Below are 24,987 nucleotides of genomic sequence, written 5' to 3'. Positions count from 1 at the left end.
CCAAAAATGTCGTGGTTTAGGCTCATGAGGGAACAAAGACCACGATTAACCACGAATACCGAAGTGGCTGAGAATTTCTCAAGGGCAGAGAGAGCTTAATTGCCGCTTAAGGTTGAGGACAAAACAGAGCAGGCCACTCGGTTTGGGGAAGAAGGCAGAAAAATAATTTAATGCAACATCAACTAAAACATACCCAAAAAAACCCAACACATAACCAAAATGAAACAACACAGAGTAATACATCAATGAAGAGTCCAACCAGCCTTTTGAAGAACACCTTGTTGCCACCCCTCCCCTCTTCCCGGGCTCAGAGCCCTGATCCGGGGATTTTTACCTTGTCCCCCCCTGAACGGTTCGGGGGGGCAGGCAGTGGGGGTCTCAGTTAGTCTGTTCCCGATAGCTTCTGCTGTTTGTCCCTCCTCAGGACGGGTGAACCCCACACCAGCCCTCCCTGCGAGTCCGTGGGGTAACTCACACGCATGGCAGCCCTGCACGGGCTGCCCCGATGCCCACTGACTCCAAAGGCTGCAGCTCGTCTCTGCCTCTCGTGTGGGGCTGCTCTGCGGCGTGCAGGCTCTCCAGCACGGCCTGGGCCATGGCCCCTCCCCACACAGTCCCTCTCCCGTCCGGGCTCACTCACACGGAGCTGCTGGTAACTCTCGGTCCTGCCATGGATCTCCAGAGGCTGCAGGGGCACAGCTGCATTCTCGCCACGGCTTGCAGAGGAGTCTCTGGTCTGTTGCTTGTCCTTCCTTCCTCCTTCTCTGGCTGAAGGCTCCGCGTGGTCGCCTCCATCTCGTGTCACTCTTACACCTCCTGACCCGCATTCCAAATTCCCGTCCCCTAAATAGTGCTGGCAGAGGCGCCAGATTGGCCCAGCCGGGCCGGAGGTGGGTGTGAACCCAGGAGCCGGGGGAGAGTCCGCAAACTCTTTACCGGGTCTCCACTGCAACCTGCTCCCCCTGTTACTAAGCCAAAAGCTGCTCCTTGCTAAACCAGAACATTGTAGCACGCCGGAACTGCCCCATAGCCTCTCCTGATACCCTGAGAGGCTGGGGCAGAGCGTGACCTGCGGGACTGAGGGGAGGGTGATGGCCCTGGGAAGGGACATGGCTGCTGGGGGCTGTTGTGTTGTCCTCCAGAACTTGTCAGTGTCATGACCTGCAAACACCAAAGGTACTGGGCTGAGGTGGATGAAGAAGGGGCTGAAGGACAGAGCCCAGGGGGTGGAGATCAGTGGCAAAGAGTGGGGCTGAAGGCCTGTGGCCAGTGGAGTTCCACAGGGATGGGTTCTGGGGCCAGTCCGATTCAACATCTTCATCAAGGAACTAGCTGAGGGGACAGAGGGACCCTCAGAAAGTTCCCTGATGGCACCAAACTGGGAGCACTGGCTGATTCCCTAGATGCTGTGCTGCTAGTCAGCTGGATCTCGACTGGCTTGAGAGGTGGGCACAGAGGAACCTGCTGAGGGTCACCAAGGCCAAGGGCAGAGTCCTGCAGCTGGGGAGGAACAAGCCCAGCAGCAGCCCAGGCTGGGGGTGACCTGCTGGAGAGCAGCTGTGGGACAGGGCCCTGGCAGTGCTGGGGGGCAGCAAAGGGAACGTGGGGCAGCAACGTGGGCTCGTGGGCAAGGAGCCAATGGCAGCCTGGGGGGCATGTAGATAGTGTGGGCAGCAGGGCCAGGGAGGTTGTGCTGCCCCTCTGCTCTGCCAGAGCTGGGGAGGCCTCAGCTGGAGTCCTGGGGCCAGTGCTGGGCTCCCCAGCTGCAGAGAGACAGGGAAGTGCTGGGGAGAGGCCAGGGCAGGGCCAGCAAGATGCTGAGGGATGGAACGTGTGAGGAAACAGCCTGAAATAGCCTCAGGGGAGGTTTAGGTTGGAGATGAGGAACAATTTCTTCCCCAAAGGGCTGTCCAAAGGGATCTCAAAGCCATGGAGCTGTGCTGAGGGACAGGGGCTCGTGGTGGCTGTGGCAGGGCTGGACTCAAGTACTTGTTGACTCTGTAGACCACAGGCCCAGGTTTTGTTGTGACAGTGATGGGATGTTTGTTCCAACACCGTCCAGAACCTCAGTCACTGTGGAAGGGACCCCAGTGCCAGCCCCAAAACGCCTCAGAAAAGGCGTCTGTGGGATCCTGCTGCTGTTCTGCTGTTGTGGAGAATGTCACGACGCATCCAACCCCCTTCCCCTGCTCCCATAAGATGCTGTTACCTCCCGTCACCTCCCACCACCTCATGGCATGTTGGGACTGGGTTTTACAGCTTCACACTGGGACAGATCCCCCATTAGAAGGTGACTGTATCCCAGTGACATGGAACAAACCTACAGGCACTGGGCACAAGCTCCTGGTTGCTGCTGGGCACGTGTGGGAGAGCAGAGGCCTGGAGCCACAGGCAGGAAATGCCCCAGTTGCTTCTCAGGGGTGAGAGACTTGACGGCTGGACAGGGAAACCCTCCATGGGCAAAAGGGCCAGCAGCACATGCCATCAGACAATACTAAACTGGGGGCAGTGGCTGACACACCAGAAGGCTGTGCTGCCACTCAACGAGACCCAGACAGGCTGCAGAGTTGGGCAGAGACACATCTAATGAAATTCAAGAAGGGCAAGTGTAGAGTCTTGGCTCTAGGAAAGAACAACCCCATGTGCCAGCACAGGCTGGGGAATGACCTCTCAAAGAGTTGTGCAGGGGAAAGGGAGCTGGGGGTGCAGGTGAGCAGCAGGATGAGCCTGAGCAGCAACGTGCCCTGATAGGCAAGAGGCCAATGGCACCCTGGGGTGGATTAGAAGGGCTGTGGGCAGTAGGTGCACAGAGGTTCTGCTGCCCCTCTGCTCTGCCTTTGTGAGACCACATCTGGGATACTGTGTCCAGATCTAGGCCCCTCAGTTGCAGGAGGACAGGGAGCTGCTGGAGAGAGTTCAGTACATGGTCACAGAGATGCTGGAGTGGAGCATCTGCCTTGTGCTGAAAGGGTCAGGCAGCTGGGCTCTGGAGCTTGGAAAAGAGGAGCCTGAGGGTTGACCTCATTCAAGCTGGAACATCAGAGGTTCCAAAGAGACACAAGGCAGAATTTGTTCCCTGCTGAGGTGAGGGAGCACTGGCAGGGGCTGCCCAGATGGGCTGTGGAGTCTCCTGCTCAGGAGACATCCCAAACCCAGCTGGATGAGTTCCTGTGTGCCCTACTCTGGGTGGTGCTGCTCTGGCAGAGGGGTTGCACTGGATGAGCTTTCCAGGTCCCTTCCAGCCCGTGAGACTCTGGGATTCTGTGATTTGGAGGTTTCAGAAAGCAGCATTCTGTACTGCAGCTGCAGATACAGAGGGGAGACACTCCAAATGTCTCAAGTTAGCTGACACCTGTATCCTGGATGTTTGAAGCAAGCTGAAGCTGAAGCAAGCCCAAGTGAAGCTGCAGCAATACCCAGAGCCCTGAGCCCGGGGTGGATGCTCATTACGGTTGTTTTACTGATGGATCCTGCCGCGGGGTAGGAAATCACCGTAAGTGGGAAGCTGCTGTGTGGAGTCCCACACGACAAGTCGGTGAGGCCACCGATTCCCTCATCCAGATCACTGACAAAGGTGTTCAAGAGGAGTGCCCCCCGTCCTGAGCCCCGGGGACAGCACTTGTGACACCAACTGGATTGGACTCTGTTGACCATGACTCTTTGGGCTCAACCACGCTCCTGGCTCATCTTTATTTGCCGCCCACCAGCACTTGCCGGGTCCCTGTCCCACAGCTGCTCTCCAGCAGGTCACCCCCAGCCTGGGCTGATGCTGGGCTTGTTCCTCCCCAGCTGCAGGCCCCCGCCCTTGCGTCTGGGGCCCCTCAGGGGGTTGCTCTTCACCCCCCAGCGTGGGCCCCACCAGAGAATCGGCAGCTGTGACATCACAGAGCCCGGCGCCACGCTCAGTGCTGCCGCCTGCACCAGTGGCACTTGCTCAGCGAGTGGCAGACGCGGAGCTGCCCGGCGCTGCTGCAGCGGGAAACATGGAACTGATCGAGGTTTGCGTGCTGATCCTCGGGGCTCTGATGTTGCTGGTGTTGCAGGTGCCGCAGTGGAGCAAAAGTGAGTGGGACGACAGCGAGGAGCTGGACTGGAGCTGAGCAGGGGAGCGGGGGACGGAGCTGTGCTGGGTCTGGGTCCTGCTTTAGCTCTGGCTGGCTGAGGGTGCACAGCAAAGCTGTTCACAGCATCACACAATGGTGAGGGTTGGAAGGGACCTTGAGAGATGATCTATTCCGGCCCCCCTTGCCAAAGCAGGTTCATGTCGATCAGGGGCCACAGGAACATGTCCAAGTGAGTTTTGAAGGTGACCCGAGAAGGAGCCTCCACAACCTCCCTGGGCAGCCTGGGCCGGGGCTCCCTCAGCACAACAGGGAAATAGGATTTGCTTATGTTTAAATGGAAACACCTCCTCAACTGCACAGGGGACACTTCCAGCAGCCACCACCCTCTCCCTGCTACAAAAAGCTGCCCACACAAACCCACTGCAATGAAAAGAGAAGACCTTTACTCTTTACCCACCCAGATTCTGCTGAGCTGGGGGAGCTCTGGGAAGGGGGAGCAGGCCCATAGGGACGTGGCATCAGGCGTCAGGATTCCCTGCAGCCCTGAGAGTGCAGCTCGGCAGCTCCTGTCAGCCCAGCTGAGCCCGCTGGGTGCTGCCTGCCCCATGCTTCTGCTCTCCCACAGGCTATCTGCTGTATGTGAGCTTGGTGACCTTCCACATGGGCTACATGTACGGCCCACTGAAGAACAAGCGCAGCATCCATCTCATCTGGGGCCTGCAGCTCCTGGGGCTGCCGCTGCTATATGCAGCCAACCAGATCCATCCTGTTGCCTTGGCTATGGTGCTGATTCCACTGTGCATCAAGATCATCAATTACATCATGTACTGGGCTTCTGCTGCCCAAAGGTGAGGACTGTCAGCACCCAGGCTCACTCCTGCTTGCCAGCCATTATCAGGCCTGGATGAGCTGTTGGATGGAGTCTGTGTCACACACCTGGGGCACATTTGGTGGGGTCTGGGGAGAGGTTGTGTTCCTGTGTCCCTGGGACAGTGCAGGAGAGTGCCCTGCTCCTGCTCAGGGCTGGCAGTCTCCCTCAGGAGCGACGAGCAGAGGCCGGAGGGACATTCTCAGCTCCTCTAGCCGCCAGCTCTGACCCGCTGCCCCGGCTGGGCGGGCACTGACTGGGGCCCTTCTGCTGGCAGGAGAGGGAGGAGCGTTTGTGCTGAGCCAAGCCCCCGTCACCTGCTGACCCAGGAGGAATATCGAAAGCAGGGCAAGGTGGAGACACGCAGGGCACTCGAGGAGCTTCAAAAGTACTGCCAAAGCCCAGAGGTCAATGTCCAGACTATAATGAGACGCCTCCGCTCTCCAGAGAGGTAACGTTTCCTGGCCCTGTGCACAAGGGTGTTCGGCACTTCTGCTTCTGAAAGGCTGAGGTTGCTGTGCTGTCCCTTCTGGCTTTGCAGATGGGGAGAGGGGGGCCCAGAAGGTGGGGGGTGTGTGGAAGCCGGGTTTGCCAGAGGGGAAGGGCAGATACCGCTTGGTCCCAGCCCTGAAACGCTCCTCCCTGTGTGCCGGGGGCTGGCATGATGCTGGTTTGTGTTTTCTCCCAGCTTTGCTGCCTTTCTGCGTGGTGCCTCTCACCTCACTCGCTACGAGGTCATTCGCCATGAGAAGGAGTACGGCCATACTTAGGAGCACTTAGGAGGAGCACTTAGGAGAAATCCAAGCACAGCAATCAGGGGAGTGACCTGACCCACAGCCCCGCAGGAGACCGGCTGTGCTCAGCTGGCCCAGACCTCACCTCGCCACTGCTGGGGCTTTCGCTGCATGTTTGTTTCCCTTCCAGGCTTTACGCCTCTCTTGATGCTTTTTCCTGACTGTTCAGGAGCCCCTGGTTTTCTGTTCTTTCATCCCTGTAGTTTGTTACAGACTGTTTGCAGTTTTAATAAAGATTTATTTTGGTACCTCATGAGACAATCTGTAATTCAATGAGTAGGAGAAATAGTACAAAAGACCAATGAAACCACAAGCAAAGAGGGGACTCTGAGCCGCGAGCAAACAACCAAATAAGGCAGTGGATGTTGGACCTTGGAGGAGGGGAGAGAGCAGAATAGCCTGAAGCTTTAATCTCTACTGGTTCCCCTCCCTGCTGAGGATCAATACCAACAGCGCAATCTGCCACTGTTGGAGCAGTGCAAGCTATATTCATTCAAAGATGTAGAGAATCTAGGTAATGCACGTGCAGAGCCGTACACGGGCAAAATAGTACAACCAACAGGGCTGACTCAAAGCCACCCTTCCTTTGCTAGCTACTTCCTTCTATGCTGCTTCTGCCCCTGTGATCACCCAGGGCCCAACTGAGTACCTTGCAGCATCTGTTTCTGATAAGTGGAAGTAGCTTGCCAGCTGCATTAACTTGTCCCTACCATCTTTATTCAGGCTGGCTGGTCCAAGCCACATTTGTGCTTTCAATTCCCCCCTTTTTCTTTTTGGACCAGCCAGCCTTCAGCAACACATTTCAAAATTAAAGGTACATGAAGAAAATAGAGTTTACGACAAAAGGTCAAGAACAGCTACCTGACTGAACAATACAACACAGAAATCCATAAACTCAAAATGAACATAATCTGATGTGTGTTGCTAGGAGCGACGCACACTGGTGAGAAGGGATGAGTTCTCTGTGCTTCCACTGAGGTTTGTTTTCTGAATGTAGTTTTGGACTTTTCTTCCACTTCTTTCGCATGCTGATCTGTGAGCAGGAAATATCTCTTCATCTGTAGAAAATACACCAGTTTGGCTTTCAAGTTTCCATTGTCCGTCTTGTTAAGTTCTTCAGTTCTTTTAATATGATACAGGTAGCTGGAGGAATTTACAGCAGCATATGTGGTGCCACAGTTGAGAGGGTTTACATTTTAACAGGGTGATGGATTGAGGGTGGATCAATTGGTTCTTTCCTCAAGACTGTTTTTTCCATTGCTCTTACAGTCATTAAGTCCTTTGGCTTGATGTGGCTTGATCTATTTTGCCCGAATCCACCGGGGACCTTGATCTGTAACGACACAAGCACAGCCTGTTCCCCACGTTAACAGATCTGCAGGCCCTTGCCACTCTCCAGGAGTGGGATTCTTATACCAAACTTTGGATTTGACCTTCCTTGGAGGTCTTCATGACCGGCCTGCACATGTTCCTTTGCAACCTGATCTAAGTGAACCTGCTTCTGCAAGGGGTTTGGACTAGATAATCTCTAAAAGTCCCTTCCTTCCATTGTGTGATTCTCTACTTTAACAGTCTCACATGTGAGAATCTCCTGGAAGGAAAGAAACATCTGCCTTGAATCTTCCCTATGCAAGCACATCAGAATCTCTGCCCAACCATGTCTCACCGCATTGCTCAGTACCCACGCTCTTACCTCAGCCCTCACTGCAGCTTGGAATATTCTGCACATGCAACTCAGAAGCCTCCAAACCCCACTTCAGAGCACACACCCAGGAGAAGAATGAGCTCCTAGTAGAGCAGCTGTGGCTCATATACCCCTGGTCACACCTGGCATTTAGCACCCACACTTGAGCAGGGCAGGGGTGAGCTCTGAACTTTGAACTTGCTGTCCCTCTTTTGTATTTGTGTGGGGTTTTTTATCCATTTCCTCACCCTCCTCGTTTTTAAAACCTTCTTTTTACATTTGCTTTACATTTTCTTTCTTTGATACCTTTCAAATATTCTTTCTCTCAGTGTACTCATTGCTTTGACTCTCTCTGAAAACATTTTAGACTCCAGAAAGGTAGTAGAAAAGGAGCAAGGCAGAAAGGCAGCAGAAAGGGAGCAAGGCAGAAAGGCAGGAGGAAAGCAACAAGGCGGAAAGGTATTACAAAATGAGCAAGGCAGAAAGGCAGCAGAAAAGAAACAAGGCAGAAAGGCAGGAGAAGGGGAGAAAAGTTGAAGTAAAGGAGAAAAGCAGAAAAGGAGAAAAACTGAAAAGCAGAGGAATACGAGAAATGCAAAAATAAAGTAGAGCCTGTGAGAGAAACCTTGAGATGAAAGAGGATCCCCATCCCAGGGAGGGGGGAGTGGGACCTACCATTGGCTGCCCAGGGTTCTTCAGGGCTCTCCCAGCAGACAGTCACTGCGGCCGCTTCTCCTGGGGCACAGGACGACGGCAGCTGCTCAGCCAGACGGCCGCTTCCCCGGCAGCTGCCACACGGGTCTCATCCCGGAGAAGGGCTCTTGGTGCAGGAGGCAGCACTCCAGCGGGCTGGCTGCATGGCAGAGGAGGAAAGCAGCAGCTCCTGAACGCCCTGGGCTCTCTTCAATATCCAGGCTGGAAACGGGAAAGATGGACCCCGCTCAAACAAAGAGAGAGACGGCGAGTTCAGCGGGAATGCAGGAAGGAAACTGGATGCCCAGGGGGCCTCGAGGAAAGTGCAGCAGCAGAAGCAAAGGGCACAGGGGGCTTGGAAAGAGAGGCTGGAGAACAGAGGCACCGAGACAAGGAGGATGCAAAGACGGCACCTTTTCAGAACACGGGCAGGGATAACGACAAGGCAGCCAACGGGGCCGGGGAAGACAGTCAAAGAAGCAAGGCTCCTAAGGCAGGCCAAGACACAGCCACCAACACACCCAGCAAAGACAGTACAATGAGGGGTAAGAAAGAACATTTTAAGAGGGAGGGAGTTTCGCAAAATAAAGCCAAAGAAACAGGGAGAGCCAACTACAACAACGCAGCTGAGCAGAGAGCCTTCAGAAAGCCAGCTGCCGAGGAGAGTCGCTGCAGCACAGAACCCAGCAGGGTAGCATGGCAGCCTGAGAGAGAGAGAGAGGGAGAGAAAACACACTTCCAAAGCGACAGGGAGCAAGTAGATTAAGAGGGAAAAGAATAAAGAAAGGCTGAAGAAGAAACACTCAGGGTAGGGAGAGGACAAGAGTGACTGAGAGGCAGAGAACAAAAAGGAGGGAGCGTGTAGGGCAGCAGGTGAAGAAAAGCCATGTGAGAGAAACACAACGAGACAGAAGCAAGAGGACGCGGGGGCGTTGCCAGTACCTGCTGCACCGTCGCTGAGCTCAGGGGCCGCCCGTCCCTCGGAGCCGGGCACAGGGGGCTCCTGCAGAGAAGCGCCGAGGCTCAGGAAGCTGCCGCCGCTCATGCCGCGTCCCGCAGCGCCTTTCCCTCCTCCGTGCTCTGTGCTGCCGGGGACTAGCTCTGCCACCGCTCGCCCCCAGACAAGGGCGGACAAAAGCCCGGCTGATGGGCAAAAGCAGACATACAGGAAGGAAAGGCCTGAGAAAGTTAGAAAGACACGATTCACTGTAGACTAACACCATGATAAGAAAGCTCAGCTCACTGGAGCTCGAACTGCTCGTTAGTAAGGGCCTTGAAGACCCAATTGTCCAGATAACAGTAACTAACATTGTCAACCCAGCATCTTTCCTTAGTGGACTTACAGGGGAACCACTGACTCACGATTGCCTGGAAACCATTGAAGCAGTCTACTCCAGCTGACCAGAGCTGAAGGAACAACTGCTGGAGGATGCTGAGGACACACGGTATACAGCTTCATCAAAAGTGGACAGGGCAAAGCAGGGTACGCAGTGACCACTACAGACAAGGTAATAGAGTCTGGGGCCCTCGCCTCAGGCATCTCTGCACAAAAGGCTGAAATAATAGCTTTAACTCGAGCATTAGAGCTTGCTAAAGACAGGAAGATTCCAAATATGCCTTTGGAGTGGTTGACGCCCATGGAGCGATCTGGAGAGAAAGAGGACTCTTATCCACCCAAGGGAAGCACATAAAACATGCAGAGGAAATTCTCAAACTCTTAGAAGCTGTACAGTTACCAAAGCAAGTAGCGATTATGCACTGCAAAGCTCACCACAAGGGAACAACTGCACAAGAGGCAGGCGATTCCATGGCAGACCGGGAAGCAAAGAGAGCAGCTGAAAAAGGCACAGCAGAGATACAGTCTGTGATTCCAGGTGGAAAAATCCCAAGCAACCAACTTCCTAACTGTCTGAAAAAGGACCAGAAATTGATTCAGGATTTAGGGGGAAAAACAGAGGAAAACAACACCACAAGGGAAAGTAGTGATGCCTAGCACATGACTTTGGGCTATAATCATGGCTGAACACAGAAAGTCTCACTGGGGAGTCGAAGCCCCGTGTAAGTATCTGAGCAAACACATTGTTGCCTGTAACTTGTACACAACCATCAAACAAGTAACACAACAATGTGAGATTTATTTACAGAATAACCCACAGGGAAGCTGGAAAATGGAGCTAGGGCAGATAGGGAAGGGTAATTTCCCTGGACAGTGGTGGCAAATTGACTTTTCACAACTTCCAAGAAAAGGGGGTTTCCGATATCTACTTGTACTAACTGATACCTTTTCAGGATGGCCAGAAGCATTCCCTTGCCGAACAAACAAGGCTAGAGAGGTAACTAAGGCTTTACTACATGAAGTAATACCAAGATTTGGGGTCCCAGCAGTAATATCCTCAGACAGAGGCCCTCATTTTGTGGCCAAAATGACCCAACAAATTAGTGGGGTTCTGGGGATAGACTGGCAGTCGCACACTCCCTACAGACCCCAAGCAAGTGGCCAGGTGGAGAAGATGAAGCACCTTCCTAAATTACAGACTGTAAAACTGGGCCAAGAAGCTGGACCAGCCTGGCCTCAGTCACTACCTCTAGCCTTGCTGCAAGTAAGAACCAAACCAAGGGCTGAGGAGGGATTAAGTCCCTTTGAAATACTGTACGGAAGACCCTATTCAGTCCAAGCAGGAACATCAACACAAGTTGGTGCCGAGGTGTTAACTGACTATGGAATAAGCTTACAAAAACAACTCAGAAAAGTAGAAAAACTGGTTTTGGGGACCCGTGCTCATGGCCTGTACATAACATAGAACCAGGTGATTATGTAGATGTCAAATCTCTGCCAGACTCAGCCCTGGAGCTGAAATGGGAAGGACCATTCCAGGTTCTGTTGACGACACACACAGCTGTTAAGATACAGCAACAGACATCATGGATACACCATACCAGAGTAAAGAAAGCTCACAAGCAGTGTTGGGAGGTAACAGAGACTGGACCCTTAAGACTCCGACCCCGGCAAAAGTCCTCACAATCTTAAGAGCAGACCTTTAAAATTATTAATGAAGAGTTTGAGCTGTTAATATGTTTTAGTATCTTCTCCCTCGCTTGCAACAGAGAGCCTAAGGACTGGCCTTGGAATCATGCTCAGAAGAGCCATACTGTGATGAAGGGAAAGGTGGATCCAAGAACAAGGCTGGCTACGGTGGTTTCTCACGGGAATGAGGTATACCAGGAAAGTCAGTGGCACAGAGGTAATGGGGACGAGATGACCCGGTTATGGGCAAAAATGGGGAATGAGATAATAGTGGGATGCCAAGCGTATCACCAGGATGATGAGACGGTGATTTTGGGGGAAACTATGATTCGTATAAGGATGATGACATCTTCAAATGAACTTGGAGAAGCGTGCCTAGAGAGACCCCAGTGCTGGTTTAATTTTAAGCGAACTGAACCAGCCCTGGTCACCTGCCGATGGCAAGGATTGGAAGGTCGGGTACTGCACGATAAAGTCAAAATTGACCTGAGGTTAGAGCTAAAGACCTTTGAGATTGGGCCATACACGATCAAGAATATAGGTCAATAACAAATGTTGTTTAACCCAGAGTGGTCCCTTAAACGTGTTGAAATGCTAATGAGCATCAATGTTTCTGACATTCAGCCAGCATGCTCTCCCTTCCTGAAAACATCATTTGAGGGCTGGACAACTTGGCTGCAGAAACAAGGGCCCTTTAGGGGCCAAACACAGAGAGACTGGTGTATTGGGGACAGGATTGGAGGTCCTAAAGGGAGTTGATTCAGAAATACTAATGAACAGATTGGCCACTGCAAACAGTGATCTGATAAGGTTACAAACAGCTTTGCAATATTCTCTGTCAGCATTAGGAACTAACAAGTGGCTTTTATCAAAAGGGTTACCAATGTGGGGAAAAAGTGGAAAAGCAATTCGGTACGGTCCAGACAACGGTACGGACAATGTCTCTTTGGCCCTCAGTTGCATACAGGCGCAATTATGGATGCAGTCGGTAGCCGCCCTAATTATACGAGAGGGTGGTGAAGGCAGTTTCCCCACTGAAATCCGGAAGGTGGTTTGGAACAGTGCCACAGACATAGAGAAGGAGCTTCAATCTTGGGGGACTCTGCTAAATGTTACCTATGACCCCATCACTGACACGGGCACGGCATTTGTGTTGACTAACGTGGGCACCGATAGCGCACGCCAAGTGGCAAGCTGTAAATTTGGAGACTTGCATTACTCGAAAGCAACAAGGACTCGTCTGTGAAAATAGCACACTCGATGCCCAAGACATCTGCCTCGACACCGAGCAAAGCACCTGTCACTTGGAGATCCATCCGCATGCTGACCAGAAGACTGTAATTGTATATATTGGCCAAGGTTGGGTGTGTTTAAGGACTGCTTGCACATCTCTAGTAGTAGATAAGATAATCATGGAGAGTAAGAATCATTCTCATTTCTGGATTTGTAACCCTGTTCAGATTGTTGGGTGTGACTTTTCTTGTTTGGCACCGGTCGTATCTGACCAACTGATAAAATCAAATTATCCAATGCTTCCCAAATTATCACCTGTACCTATTGCAATGACTCTTACGCTGGTGACACAACTAAAGAAACATCAGGATTTGATCAAAATTTTAAACGAGGTCCAACAAAAAAAAACAAAAAAAGGAGGAAAGACCCCAATAACAGTTCACTATGACACCGGGGGAATAACCAGGGTACCGAAACGAGTAAGAGAAGACACAAACAAGCATTGTTGGGATGTGCTGTTTGGATGGTCCCCCACTGTGACTGGCATCCTAAATAAGATGTGTCACCCCATTATAGGCCTTTTCATACTAGTCTCAGTTAGCTTTGTTTTCTCTGCTGAGCTGCTTATTTGGAATTGGAGAAGGCAACGACAACTAACAATTTTGTCTTCCATGTCTAGTGCCCATGAAAATGCGTTAAAAGGTGAGCTACAAGTGAATCGCTTTCCAATTCCCCTTCCAGAGGTACAAATGCATTTGGCAAATGAATTTGCCCATATTAAAGGGCAGCGGGGAACTGATGGGCAAAAGCAGACGTACAGAAGGGAAAGGCCTGAGAAAGTTAGAAAGACGCAATTGACTGTAAACTAACACCATGATAAGAAACCTCAGCTCGCTGGAATTCAAAGTGCTCCTTAGTAAAGGCCTTGAAGGCCCTGAATGCTGATAACTAAGAAGCTGGTGTGCAGACAGCTGCAGATAAGAAGGACTTGGAACGTGAAAAACAGACTCGTTTGCAGCCTGCTCCGTGGCATGGAAATGTACCAGAGACACTGCGCAAGCGTAAACTGGAAGAGGACTTATTACAGCGCGAAGCGGGGATAGGTGACGCCTATGGAACAGGCGCTTATGCAGAGCCCTAGCTGTACCGGAGAAGTAGCCCTTTGTTAGACAACTGCGTGTGCGAGCTGGGCACAACTATCTCCCTCGCAGCCGGCGGCGGAATGCAGAGCTGCTTTAGAACCCTTCACCGCGTTCCAGAGATTGTTCGGCGCGTCACAGCCAATCTTCGCTTCCCACCCCTGATCCCCGAGCGCCGAGTCCCAAGCGGCGCTGCCCAGCCCGGCCCCGACGCAACCCCGCCCCTCCACAGTCCTCCCCGGGCTCTCCCCACACTACCGCTGGGTCCCCGCTCACCCTCTCCCGCGGGGCGGACGCCGGGCTCTCCGCAGCCCCCCAGGACCCGCCGGCGTCGGCTCTTCAGCCGCCGGAGCTCGCACGAGCCGATGCCGTTGGGGACCGCAGCGGGCGGAGGGCGGAGCCGAGCGGCACTCTGGCCAATCAGAAGCCAGAGGCGGGCGGTGGGCGGTGCCGCACAGCACGGCGAGGCACAGCCCGGCCAATCGGAAGCAAGAGGCGGGCGGGACCCGGGGACTGACGGCTGCGCCGGCCAATCGGACAGGGCACACCCCTCCCTGCCGCTGGAACGCTCGCTCGTCGCCGGAGCCGAGCCGTTTCCCGGCGCGAGGGCGGCGCGGCCTGTGTGCGCCAGGCCGCAGAACCGAGAAAGGCAGAAAGGCGGCAGAAAAGGAGCAACACAAAGGCGGCAGAAAAGGAGCAAGGCAGAAAGGGAGCAGAAAAGGAGTAAGGCAGAAAGGCATTATGTTGCCGCCACTGGCAAACCACCAGGCCGCCCACACGGATTACTCAACCCCTGCTGAAGGGACAAGGATCACCACACACTCAGCATGGATGAGACTTTATTTGAACCCCCAGTTTACACCACGTGCTTATATCTGCTACCACCAGCACCTCCTGTCACTCCACCCCCGAGATCTTCCTGACGCCTTCCACAGGAGTAGAAAAGGAACGAGGCAGAAAGGGAGCAGAAAAGGAACAAGATAGAAAGGCAGTAGAAAAGGAACAAGGCAGAAAGGAAATAGAAAGGGAGCAAGGCAGAAGGGCAGCAAAAAAGGAACAAGGCAGAAAGGCAGCAGAAAAGGAACAAGGCAGAAAGGCAGGAGAAAAGGAACAAGGCAGAAAGGCAGGAGAAAAGGAGCAAGGCAGAAAGGCAACAAAAAGTGAACAAGATGGAAAGACTAGAAAAGGAACAAGACAGAAAGGCAGTAGAAAAGGAGCAAGGCAGAAGGTCAGCAAAAAATGAAAAAGGCAGAAAGGCAGGAGAAAAGGAAAAAGACGGAACAGAAAAAGGAACAGACAGACTTTGGGCTCAACCACGCTTCTGGCTCATCTTTATTTTGAAGCTGACCCGAGCAGGAGCCTCCACAACCTCCCTGGGCAGCCTGGGCCGGGGCTCCCTCAGCACAACAGGGAAATAGGATTTGCTTATGTTTAAATGGAAACACCTCCTCAGCTGCACAGGGGACACTTCCAGCAGCCACCACCGTACCCCTGCTACAAAAAGCTGCCCACACAAACCCACTGCAATGAAAAGAGAAGAAGAGCTTTTCTCTTTACCCACCCAGATTCTGCTGAGCTGGGGGAGCTCTGGGAAGGGGGAGCTGGGCCATAGGGACGTGGCATCAGGCGTCAGGATTCCCTGCAGCCCTGAGAGTGCAGCTCGGCAGCTCCTGTCAGCCCAGCTGAGCCCGCTGGGTGCTGCCTGCCCCATGCTTCTGCTCTCCCACAGGCTACCTGCTGATTGTGAGCTTGCTGACCTTCCACATGGGCTACATGTACGGCCCACTGAAGAACAAGCGCAGCATCCATCTCATCTGGGGCCTGCAGCTCCTGGGGCTGCCGCTGCTATATGCAGCCAACCAGATCCATCCTGTTGCCTTGGCTGTGGTGCTGATTCCAATGTGCATCAAGAGCATCAATTACATCATGTACCGGGCTTCTGCTGCCCAAAGGTGAGGACTGTCAGCACCCAGGCTCACTCCTGCTTGCCAGCCATTATCAGGCCTGGATGAGCTGTTGGATGGAATCTGTGTCACACACCTGGGGCACGTTGGGTAGGGTCTGGGGAGAGGTTGTGTCCCTGTGTCCCTGGGACAGTGCAGGAGAGTGCCCTGCTCCTGCTCAGGGCTGGCAGTCTCCCTCAGGAGTGATGAGCAGAGGCCAGAGGGACGTTCTGAGCTCCTCTAGCCGCCAGCTCTGACCCGCTGCCCCGGCTGGGCGGGCACTGACTGGGGCCCTTCTGCTGGCAGGAGAGGGAGGAGCATTTGGGCTCAGCCGAGCCCCTGTCACCTGCTGACCCAAGAGGAATATCAAATGCAGGGCAAGGTGGAGACACGCAGGGCACTAGAGGAGCTTCAAAAGTGCTGCCAAAGCCCAGAGGTCAATGTCCAGGCTATAAGGAGACGCCTCCGCTCTCCAGAGAGGTAACGTTTCCTGGCCCTGCGTTCGGGTTGGCCGGCACTTCTGCTTCTGAAAGGCTGAGGTTGCTGTGCTGTCCCTTCTGGCTTTGCAGTTGGGGAGAGGGGGGCCAAGAAGGTGGGGGGTGTGTGGAAGCCGGGTTTACCAGGGGGGAAGGGCAGATACCGCTTGGTCCCGGCCCTGAAACGCTCCTCCCTGTGTGCCGGGGCCTGGCATGATACTTGTTTGGGGCTTCTCCCAGCTTTGCTGCCTTTCTGCGTGGTGCCTCTCACCTCACTCGCTACGAGGTCATTCGCCATGAGCAGGAGTACGGCCGTGGCAGCAGCTTCCTTGAGGAGCAGCACTTAGGAGGAGAAATCCAAGCACAGCAATCAGGTGAGTGACCTGACCCACAGCCCCGCAGGAGACCGGCTGTGCTCAGCTGGCCCAGACCTCACCTCGCCACTGCTGGGGCTTTCGCTGCATGTTTGTTTCCCTTCCAGGTTTCACTCCCCTGTTGATGCTTTTTCCTGACTGTTGAGGAGCCCCTGGTTCTCTGCTCTTTCATCCCTGTAGTTTGTTACAGACTGTTTGTAGTTTTAATAAAGATTTGGTTTGGTAGCTCATGAGACAGTCTGTAATTGGCCTGTGGCTTGATCCATGAGTAGGACATGCAAACTCTTTACCGGGTCTCCACTGCAACCCGCTCCCCCTGTTACTAAGCCAAAAGCTGCTCCTTGCTAAACCAGAACATTGTAGCACGCCGGAACTGCCCCATAGCCCCTCCTGATACCCTGTAACCACCTCTGGCACTCCAAAGCTGCCCCATAGCCACTCGATACCCCATCACCACTTCTGGCACTCTATAGCTGACCTATAGCCACTCCCAATGCCCCGTAACTACTTCTGGCATCCTATAGCTGCCCCATATCCACCCCTGGCCCCCACTAAGTGGCCCGAAACCTCTCATAACCCCCCATTACCCTTCCCAATAACTCCCAGTGGCCTGTAGCATCCACCTCAGTAACTGCCTCATAACCTCATAACCGCTCTGGATGCTTCATATTCCCTCCCCACCCCCTCTATGGCCCTGACCCCAACCCAACACCATCCTGAGCTCAACACAGCCCCAACCTCGCCCTGAACCCAGTCCCAAGGTGGTTCTGACTCTGAGGGGACAGAAGGTTCGGCTGGTTTGAGCCAGTTGTGCTCTCGGTGGCCACAGGGCCACCTGGGTTGTGGCAGCACCAGCCCAGCCATGCAAGGGCTGTGGCACAGGCTCCAGAATCTTCCAGCTTCCTCCCCAGTTTAGTGGCTGTGTCACCTGCCCCGGTAATGAGCCATGCTGGATGTAGCCCTTGGGGTGCATTGGCTCCTCACAGCCCCAGCTGGACCTCAACCAGCCCCCTGCAACAGGCCAGTGACCAACAGAGGCCCATGAGGATGTGGAGAGGCTGGGGCAGAGCGTGACCTGCGGGACTGAGGGGAGGGTGATGGCCCTGGGAAGGGACATGGCTGCTGGGGGCTGTTGTGTTGTCCTCCAGAACTTGTCAGTGTCATGACCTGCAAACACCAAAGGTACTGGGCTGAGGTGGATGGAGAAGGGGCTGAAGGACAGAGCCCAGGGGGTGGAGATCAGAACTCTTCTGCACCGTCCCAGGGACACAGGGACACAATCTCTCCCCAGACCCCACCCCCACGTGTGCCCGTCAGTCCCCGGGTCCCGCCCGCCTCTTGCTTCCGATTGGCCGGGCTGTGCCTCGCCGTGCTGTGCGGCACCGCCCACCGCCCGCCTCTGGCTTCTGATTGGCCAGAGTGCCGCTCGGCTCCGCCCTCCGCCCGCTGCGGTCCCCACGCCATCGGCTCGTGCGAGCTCCGGCGGCTGAAGAGCCGACGCCGGCGGGTGCTGGGGGGCTGCGGAGAGCCCGGCGTCCGCCCCGCGGGAGAGGGTGAGCGGGGACCCAGCGGTAGTGTGGGGAGAGCCCGGGGAGGACTGTGGAGGGGCGGGGTTGCGTCGGGGCCGGGCTGGGCAGCGCCGCTTGGGACTCGGCGCTCGGGGATCAGGGGTGGGAAGCGAAGATTGGCTGTGACGCGCCGAACAATCTCTGGAACGCGGTGAAGGGTTCTAAAGCAGCTCTGCATTCCGCCGGCGGCTGCGAGGGAGAGAGTTCTGCCCAGCTCGCACACGCAGTTGTCTAACAAAGGGCTACTTCTCCGGTACAGCTAGGGCTCTGCATAAGCGCCTGTTCCATAGGCGTCACCTATCCCCGCTTCGCGCTGTAATAAGTCCTCTTCCAGTTTACGCTTGCGCAGTGTCTCTGGTACATTTCCATGCCACGGAGCAGGCTGCAAACGAGTCTGTTTTTCACGTTCCAAGTCCTTCTTATCTGCAGCTGTCTGCACACCAGCTTCCTAGTTATCAGCATTCAGGGCCTTCAAGGCCTTTACTAAGGAGCACTTTGAATTCCAGCGAGCTGAGGTTTCTTATCATGGTGTTAGCTTACAGTGAATTGCGTCTTTCTAACTTTCTCAGGCCTTTCCCTTCTGTATGTCTGCTTTTGCCCATCAGTTCCCCGCTGCCCTTTAATATGGGCAAATTCATTTGCCAAATGCATTTGTACCTCTGGAAGGGGAATTGGAAAGCGATTCACTTGTAGCTCACCTTTTAACGCATTTTCATGGGCACTAGACATGGAAGACAAAATTGTTAGTTGTCGTTGCCTTCTCCAATTCCAAATAAGCAGCTCAGCAGAGAAAACAAAGCTAACTGAGACTAGTATGAAAAGGCCTATAATGGGGTGACACATCTTATTTAGGATGCCAGTCACAGTGGGGGACCGTCCAAACAGCACATCCCAACAATGCTTGTTTGTGTCTTCTCTTACTCGTTTCGGTACCCTGGTTATTCCCCCGGTGTCATAGTGAACTGTTAGCGGGGTCTTTCACCCTTTTTTTTGTTTTTTTTTGTTGGACCTCGTTTAAAATTTTGATCAAATCCTGATGTTTCTTTAGTTGTGTCACCAGCGTAAGAGTCATTGCAATAGGTACAGGTGATAATTTGGGAAGCATTGGATAATTTGATTTTATCAGTTGGTCAGATACGACCGGTGCCAAACAAGAAAAGTCACACCCAACAATCTGAACAGGGTTACAAATCCAGAAATGAGAATGATTCTTACTCTCCATGATTATCTTATCTACTACTAGAGATGTGCAAGCAGTCCTTAAACACACCCAACCTTGGCCAATATATACAATTACAGTCTTCTGGTCAGCATGCGGATGGATCTCCAAGTGACAGGTGCTTTGCTCGGTGTCGAGGCAGATGTCTTGGGCATCGAGTGTGCTATTTTCACAGACGAGTCCTTGTTGCTTTCGAGTAATGCAAGTCTCCAAATTTACAGCTTGCCACTTGGCGTGCGCTATCGGTGCCCACGTTAGTCAACACAAATGCCGTGCCCGTGTCAGTGATGGGGTCATAGGTAACATTTAGCAGAGTCCCCCAAGATTGAAGCTCCTTCTCTATGTCTGTGGCACTGTTCCAAACCACCTTCCGGATTTCAGTGGGGAAACTGCCTTCACCACCCTCTCGTATAATTAGGGCGGCTACCGACTGCATCCATAATTGCGCCTGTATGCAACTGAGGGCCAAAGAGACATTGTCCGTACCGTTGTCTGGACCGTACCGAATTGCTTTTCCACTTTTTCCCACCTTGGTAACCCTTTTGATAAAAGCCACTTGTTAGTTCCTAATGCTGACAGAGAATATTGCAAAGCTGTTTGTAACCTTATCAGATCACTGTTTGCAGTGGCCAATCTGTTCATTAGTATTTCTGAATCAACTCCCTTTAGGACCTCCAATCCTGTCCCCAATACACCAGTCTCTCTGCGTTTGGCCCCTAAAGGGCCCTTGTTTCTGCAGCCAAGTTGTCCAGCCCTCAAATGATGTTTTCAGGAAGGGAGAGCATGCTGGCTGAATGCCAGAAACATTGATGCTCATTAGCATTTCAACACGTTTAAGAGACCACTCTGGGTTAAACAACATTTGTTATTGACCTATATTCTTGATCATGTATGGCCCAATCTCAAAGGTCTTTAGCTCTAACCTCAGGTCAATTTTGACTTTATCGTGCAGTACCCGACCTTCCAATCCTTGCCATCAGCAGGTGACCAGGGCTGGTTCAGTTCGCTTAAAATTAAACCAGCACTGGGGTCTCTCTAGGCACGCTTCTCCAAGTTCATTTGAAGATGTCATCATCCTTATACGAATCATAGTTTACCCCAAAATCACCGTCTCATCATCCTGGTGATACGCTTGGCATTCCACTATTATCTCATTCCCTATTTTTGCCCGTAACCGGGTCATCTCGTCCCCATTACCTCTGTGCCACTGACTTTCCTGGTATACCTCATTCCCGTGAGAAACCACCGTAGCCAGCCTTGTTCTTGGATCCACCTTTCCCTTCATCACAGTATGGCTCTTCTGAGCATGATTCCAAGGCCAGTCCTTAGGCTCTCTGTTGCAAGCGAGGGAGAAGATACTAAAACATATTAACAGCTCAAACTCTTCATTAATAATTTTAAAGGTCTGCTCTTAAGATTGTGAGGACTTTTGCCGGGGTCGGAGTCTTAAGGGTCCAGTCTCTGTTACCTCCCAACACTGCTTGTGAGCTTTCTTTACTCTGGTATGGTGTATCCATGATGTCTGTTGCTGTATCTTAACAGCTGTGTGTGTCGTCAACAGAACCTGGAATGGTCCTTCCCATTTCAGCTCCAGGGCTGAGTCTGACAGAGATCTGACATCTACATAATCACCTGGTTCTATGTTATGTACAGGCCATGAGCACGGGTCCCCAAAACCAGTTTTTCTACTTTTCTGAGTTGTTTTTCTAAGCTTATTCCATAGTCAGTTAACACCTCGGCACCAACTTGTGTTGATGTTCCTGCTTGGACTGAATAGGGTCTTCTGTACAGTATTTCAAAGGGACTTAATCCCTCCTCAGCCCTTGGTTTGGTTCTTACTTGCAGCAAGGCTAGAGGTAGTGACTGAGGCCAGGCTGGTCCAGCTTCTTGGCCCAGTTTTACAGTCTGTAATTTAAGAAGGTGCTTCATCTTCTCCACCTGGCCACTTGCTTGGGGTCTGTAGGGAGTGTGCGACTGCCAGTCTATCCCCAGAACAACACTGATTTGTTGGGTCATTTTGGCCACAAAATGAGGGCCTCTGTCTGAGGATATTACTGCTGGGACCCCAAATCTTGGTATTACTTCATGTAGTAAAGCCTTAGTTACCTCTCTAGCCTTGTTTGTTCGGCAAGGGAATGCTTCTGGCCGTCCTGAAAAGGTATCAGTTAGTACAAGTAGATATCGGAAACCCCCTTTTCTTGCAAGTTGTGAAAAGTCAATTTGCCACCACTGTCCAGGGAAATTACCCTTCCCTATCTGCCCTAGCTCCATTTTCCAGCTTCCCTGTGGGTTATTCTGTAAATAAATCTCACATTGTTGTGTTACTTGTTTGATGGTTGTGTACAAGTTACGGGCAACAATGTGTTTGCTCAGATACTTACACGGGGCTTCGACTCCCCAGTGAGACTTTCTGTGTTCAGCCATGATTATAGCCCAAAGTCATGTGCTAGGCATCACTACTTTCCCTTGTGGTGTTGTAGCCCAACCATTTTCCTCTGTTTCTCCCCCTAAATCCTGAATCAATTTCTGGTCTTCTTTCAAACAGTTAGGAAGCTGGTTGATTGGGATTTTTCCACCTGGAATCACAGACTGTATCTCTGCTGTGCCTTTTTCAGCTGCTCTCTTTGCTTCCCGGGCTGCCATGGAATCGCCTGCCTCTTGTGCAGTTGTTCCCTTGTGGTGAGCTTTGCAGTGCATAATCGCTACTTGCTTTGGTAACTGTACAGCTTCTAAGAGTTTGAGAATTTCCTCTGCATGTTTTATGTGCTTCCCTTGGGTGGATAAGAGTCCTCTTTCTCTCCAGATCGCTCCATGGGCGTCAACCACTCCAAAGGCATATTTGGAATCTTCCTGTCTTTAGCAAGCTCTAATGCTCGAGTTAAAGCTATTATTTCAGCCTTTTGTGCAGAGGTGCCTGAGGCGAGGGCCCCAGACTCTATTACCTTGTCTGTAGTGGTCACTGCGTACCCTGCGTTGCGCTGTCCACTTTTGATGAAGCTGTATACCGTGTGTCCTCAGCATCCTCCAGCAGTTGTTCCTTCAGCTCTGGTCAGCTGGAGTAGACTGCTTCAATGGTTTCCAGGCAATCGTGAGTCAGTGGTTGCCCTGTAAGTCCACTAAGGAAAGATGCTGGGTTGACAATGTTAGTTACTGTTATCTGGACAATTGGGTCTTCAAGGCCCTTACTAACGAGCAGTTCGAGCTCCAGTGAGCTGAGCTTTCTTATCATGGTGTTAGTCTACAGTGAATCGTGTCTTTCTAACTTTCTCAGGCCTTTCCTTCCTGTATGTCTGCTTTTGCCCATCAGCCGGGCTTTTGTCCGCCCTTGTCTGGGGGCGAGCGGTGGCAGAGCCAGTCCCCGGCAGCACAGAGCACGGAGGAGGGAAAGGCGCTGCGGGACGCGGCATGAGCGGCGGCAGCTTCCTGAGCCTCGGCGCTTCTCTGCAGGAGCCCCCTGTGCCCGGCTCCGAGGGACGGGCGGCCCCTGAGCTCAGCGACGGCGCAGCAGGTACTGGCAACGCCCCCGCGTCCTCTTGCTTCTGTCTCGTTGTGTTTCTCTCACATGGCTTTCCTTCACCTGCTGCCCTACACGCTCCCTCCTTTTTGTTCTCTGCCTCTCAGTCACTCTTGTCCTCTCCCTACCCTGAGTGTTTCTTCTTCAGCCTTTCTTTATTCTTTTCCCTCTTAATCTCCTTGCTCCCTGTCACTTTGGAAGTGTGTTTTCTCTCTCTCTTTCTCTCTCAGGCTGCCATGCTACCCTGCTGGGTTCTGTGCTGCAGCGACTGTCCTTGGCAGCCTGGCTTTCTGAAGGCTCTCTGCTCAGCTGCGTTGCTGTAGTTGGCTCTCCCTGTTTCTTTGGCTTTATTTTGCCAAACTCCCTCCCTCTTAAAATGTTCTTTCTTACCCCTCATTGTACTGTCTTTGCTGGGTGTGTTGGTGGCTGTGTCTTGGCCTGCCTTAGGAGCCTTGCTTCTTTGACTGTCTTCCCCGGCCCCGTTGGCTGCCTTGTCGTTATCCCTGCCCGTGTTCTGAAAAGGTGCCGTCTTTGCATCCTCCTTGTCTCGGTGCCTCTGTTCTCCAGCCTCTCTTTCCAAGCCCCCTGTGCCCATTGCTTCTGCTGCTGCACTTTCCTCGAGGCCCCCTGGGCATCCAGTTTCCTTCCTGCATTCCCGCTGAACTCGCCGTCTCTCTCTTTGTTTCAGCAGGGTCCATCTTTCCCGTTTCCAGCCTGGATATTGAAGACAGCCCAGGGCGTTCAGGAGCTGCTGCTTTCCTCCTCTGCCGTATGGCCAGCCCGCTGGAGTGCTGCCTCCTGCACCAAGAGCCCTTCTCCGGGATGAGACCCGTGTGGCAGCTGCCGGGGAAGCGGCCGTCTGGCTGAGCAGCTGCCGTCGTCCTGTGCCCCAGGAGAAGTGGCCGCAGTGACTGTCTGCTGGGAGAGCCCTGAAGAACCCTGGGCAGCCAATGGTAGGTCCCACTCCCCCATCCCTGGGATGGGGATCCTCTTTCATCACAAGGCTGATAACACAGGCTCTACTTTATTTTTGCATTTCTCGTATTCTTCTGCTTTTCAGTTTTTCTCCTTTTCTGCTTTTCTCCTTTACTTCAATTTTTCTCCCCTTCTCCTGCCTTTCTGCCTTGCTCCTTTTCTGCTGCCTTTCTGCCTTGCTCCTTTTCTGCTGCCTTTCTGCCTTGCTCTCTTTCTGCTGCCTTTCTGGAGTCTAAAATGTTTTCAGAGAGAGTCAAAGCAATGAGTACACTGAGAGAAAGAATATTTGAAAGGTATCAAAGAAAGAAAATGTAAAGCAAATGTAAAAAGAAGGTTTTAAAAACGAGGAGGGTGAGGAAATGGATAAAAAACCCCACACAAATACAAAAGAGGGACAGCAAGTTCAAAGTTCAGAGCTCACCCCTGCCCTGCTCAAGTGTGGGTGCTAAATGCCAGGTGTGACCAGGGGTATATGAGCCACAGCTCCTCCACTGGGAGCTCATTCTTCTCCTGGGTGTGTGCTCTGAAGTGGGGTTTGGAGGCTTCTGAGTTGCATGTGCAGAATATTCCAAGCTGCAGTGAGGGCTGAGGTAAGAGCGTGGGTACCGAGCCATGTGGCGAGACATGGTTGGGCAGAGATTCTGATGTGCTTGAATAGGGAAGATTCAAGGCAGATGTTTCTTTCCTTCCAGGAGATTCTCACATGTGAGACTGTTAAAGTAGAGAATCACACAATGGAAGGAAGGGACTTTTAGAGATTATCTAGTCCAAACCCCTTGCAGAAGTAGGTTCACTTAGATCAGGTTGCATAGGAACATGTCCAGGCTGGTCATGAAGACCTCCAAGGAAGGTCAAATCTAAAGTCTGGTATAAGAATCCCACTCCTGGAGAGTGGCAAGGGCCTGCAGATCTGTTAACGTGGGGAACAGGCTGCGCTTGTGTCGTTACAGATCAAGGTCCCCGGTGGATTCGGGCAAAATGGATCAAGCCACATCAAGCCAAAGGACTTAATGACTGTAAGAGCAACGGAAAAAACAGTCTTGAGGAAAGAACCAATTGATCCACCCTCAATCCATCACCCTGTTAAAATGTAAACCCTCTCAACTGTGGCACCACATATGCTGCTGTAAATTCCTCCAGCTACCTCTATCATAGCAAAAGAACTGAAGAACTTAACAAGACGGCCAATGGAAACTTGAAAGCAAAACTGGTGTGTTTTCTACAGATGAAGAGATATTTCCTGCTCACAGATCAGCATGCGAAAGAAGTGGAAGAAAAGTCCAAAACTACATTCAGAAAACAAACCTCAGTGGAAGCACAGAGAACTCATCCCTTCTCACCAGTGTGCGTCGCTCCTAGCAACACACATCAGATTACGTTCATTTTGAGTTTATGGATTTCTGTGTTGTATTGTTCAG

At 52.6% G+C, this 24,987-nt stretch overlaps 2 protein-coding genes and 1 long non-coding RNA gene across 4 annotated transcripts in view; 1 reads left to right on the top strand and 2 right to left on the bottom strand.

The window, feature by feature from the left end:
• Positions 1–4,458: 4,458 nt before the first annotated feature.
• The window catches only part of LOC133627971 (nuclear envelope integral membrane protein 1-like), a 67,112-nt gene continuing 46,583 nt past the window's right edge, over positions 4,459–24,987 (bottom strand). Inside the window, exon 3 of the mRNA XM_062015625.1 lies at positions 4,459–5,629. Coding sequence (XP_061871609.1) covers positions 5,353–5,629 — 277 coding nt within the window. The 3' untranslated portion in view covers positions 4,459–5,352. The remainder of the gene's footprint in view (positions 5,630–24,987) is intronic.
• LOC133627977 (uncharacterized) lies at positions 5,730–13,892 on the bottom strand. 2 transcript variants are annotated; one of them, XR_009820465.1, is made up of 4 exons: positions 13,777–13,892; positions 9,046–9,282; positions 8,086–8,350; positions 5,730–7,059 (listed from the first exon to the last, which is right to left on the bottom strand). It is a non-coding gene; the product is annotated as an uncharacterized LOC133627977 (long non-coding RNA). The 2 variants fall into 2 exon arrangements; XR_009820463.1 differs by having other exon boundaries at positions 8,086–8,325.
• On the top strand, positions 15,273–16,523 carry LOC133627993 (nuclear envelope integral membrane protein 1-like). The gene is made up of 4 exons (XM_062015657.1): positions 15,273–15,452; positions 15,750–15,923; positions 16,160–16,293; positions 16,401–16,523. Exons 1-4 carry the CDS (start codon positions 15,274–15,276, stop codon positions 16,436–16,438), a joined length of 525 nt encoding a protein of 174 aa, XP_061871641.1. The 5' UTR covers position 15,273; the 3' UTR covers positions 16,439–16,523.

The sequence above is a fragment of the Colius striatus genome, chromosome 26, assembly GCF_028858725.1.
Source record: "Colius striatus isolate bColStr4 chromosome 26, bColStr4.1.hap1, whole genome shotgun sequence".
Lineage (NCBI taxonomy): Eukaryota > Metazoa > Chordata > Aves > Coliiformes > Coliidae > Colius > Colius striatus.
The sequence above is the reverse complement of the archived record's forward strand: the minus strand, read 5'-3'. Positions and strand labels throughout refer to the sequence as shown.

Bases quoted from the DNA above. Each gene is read 5' to 3' on its own strand.
- LOC133627993 (XM_062015657.1), top strand. From the start codon at position 15,274: ATGTACGGCCCACTGAAGAACAAGCGCAGCATCCATCTCATCTGGGGC. The intron at 15,453-15,749 runs GTGAGGACTGTC...TTCTGCTGGCAG, and splicing joins CGGGCTTCTGCTGCCCAAAG to GAGAGGGAGGAGCATTTGGG. The intron at 15,924-16,159 runs GTAACGTTTCCT...GGCTTCTCCCAG, and splicing joins CGCCTCCGCTCTCCAGAGAG to CTTTGCTGCCTTTCTGCGTG.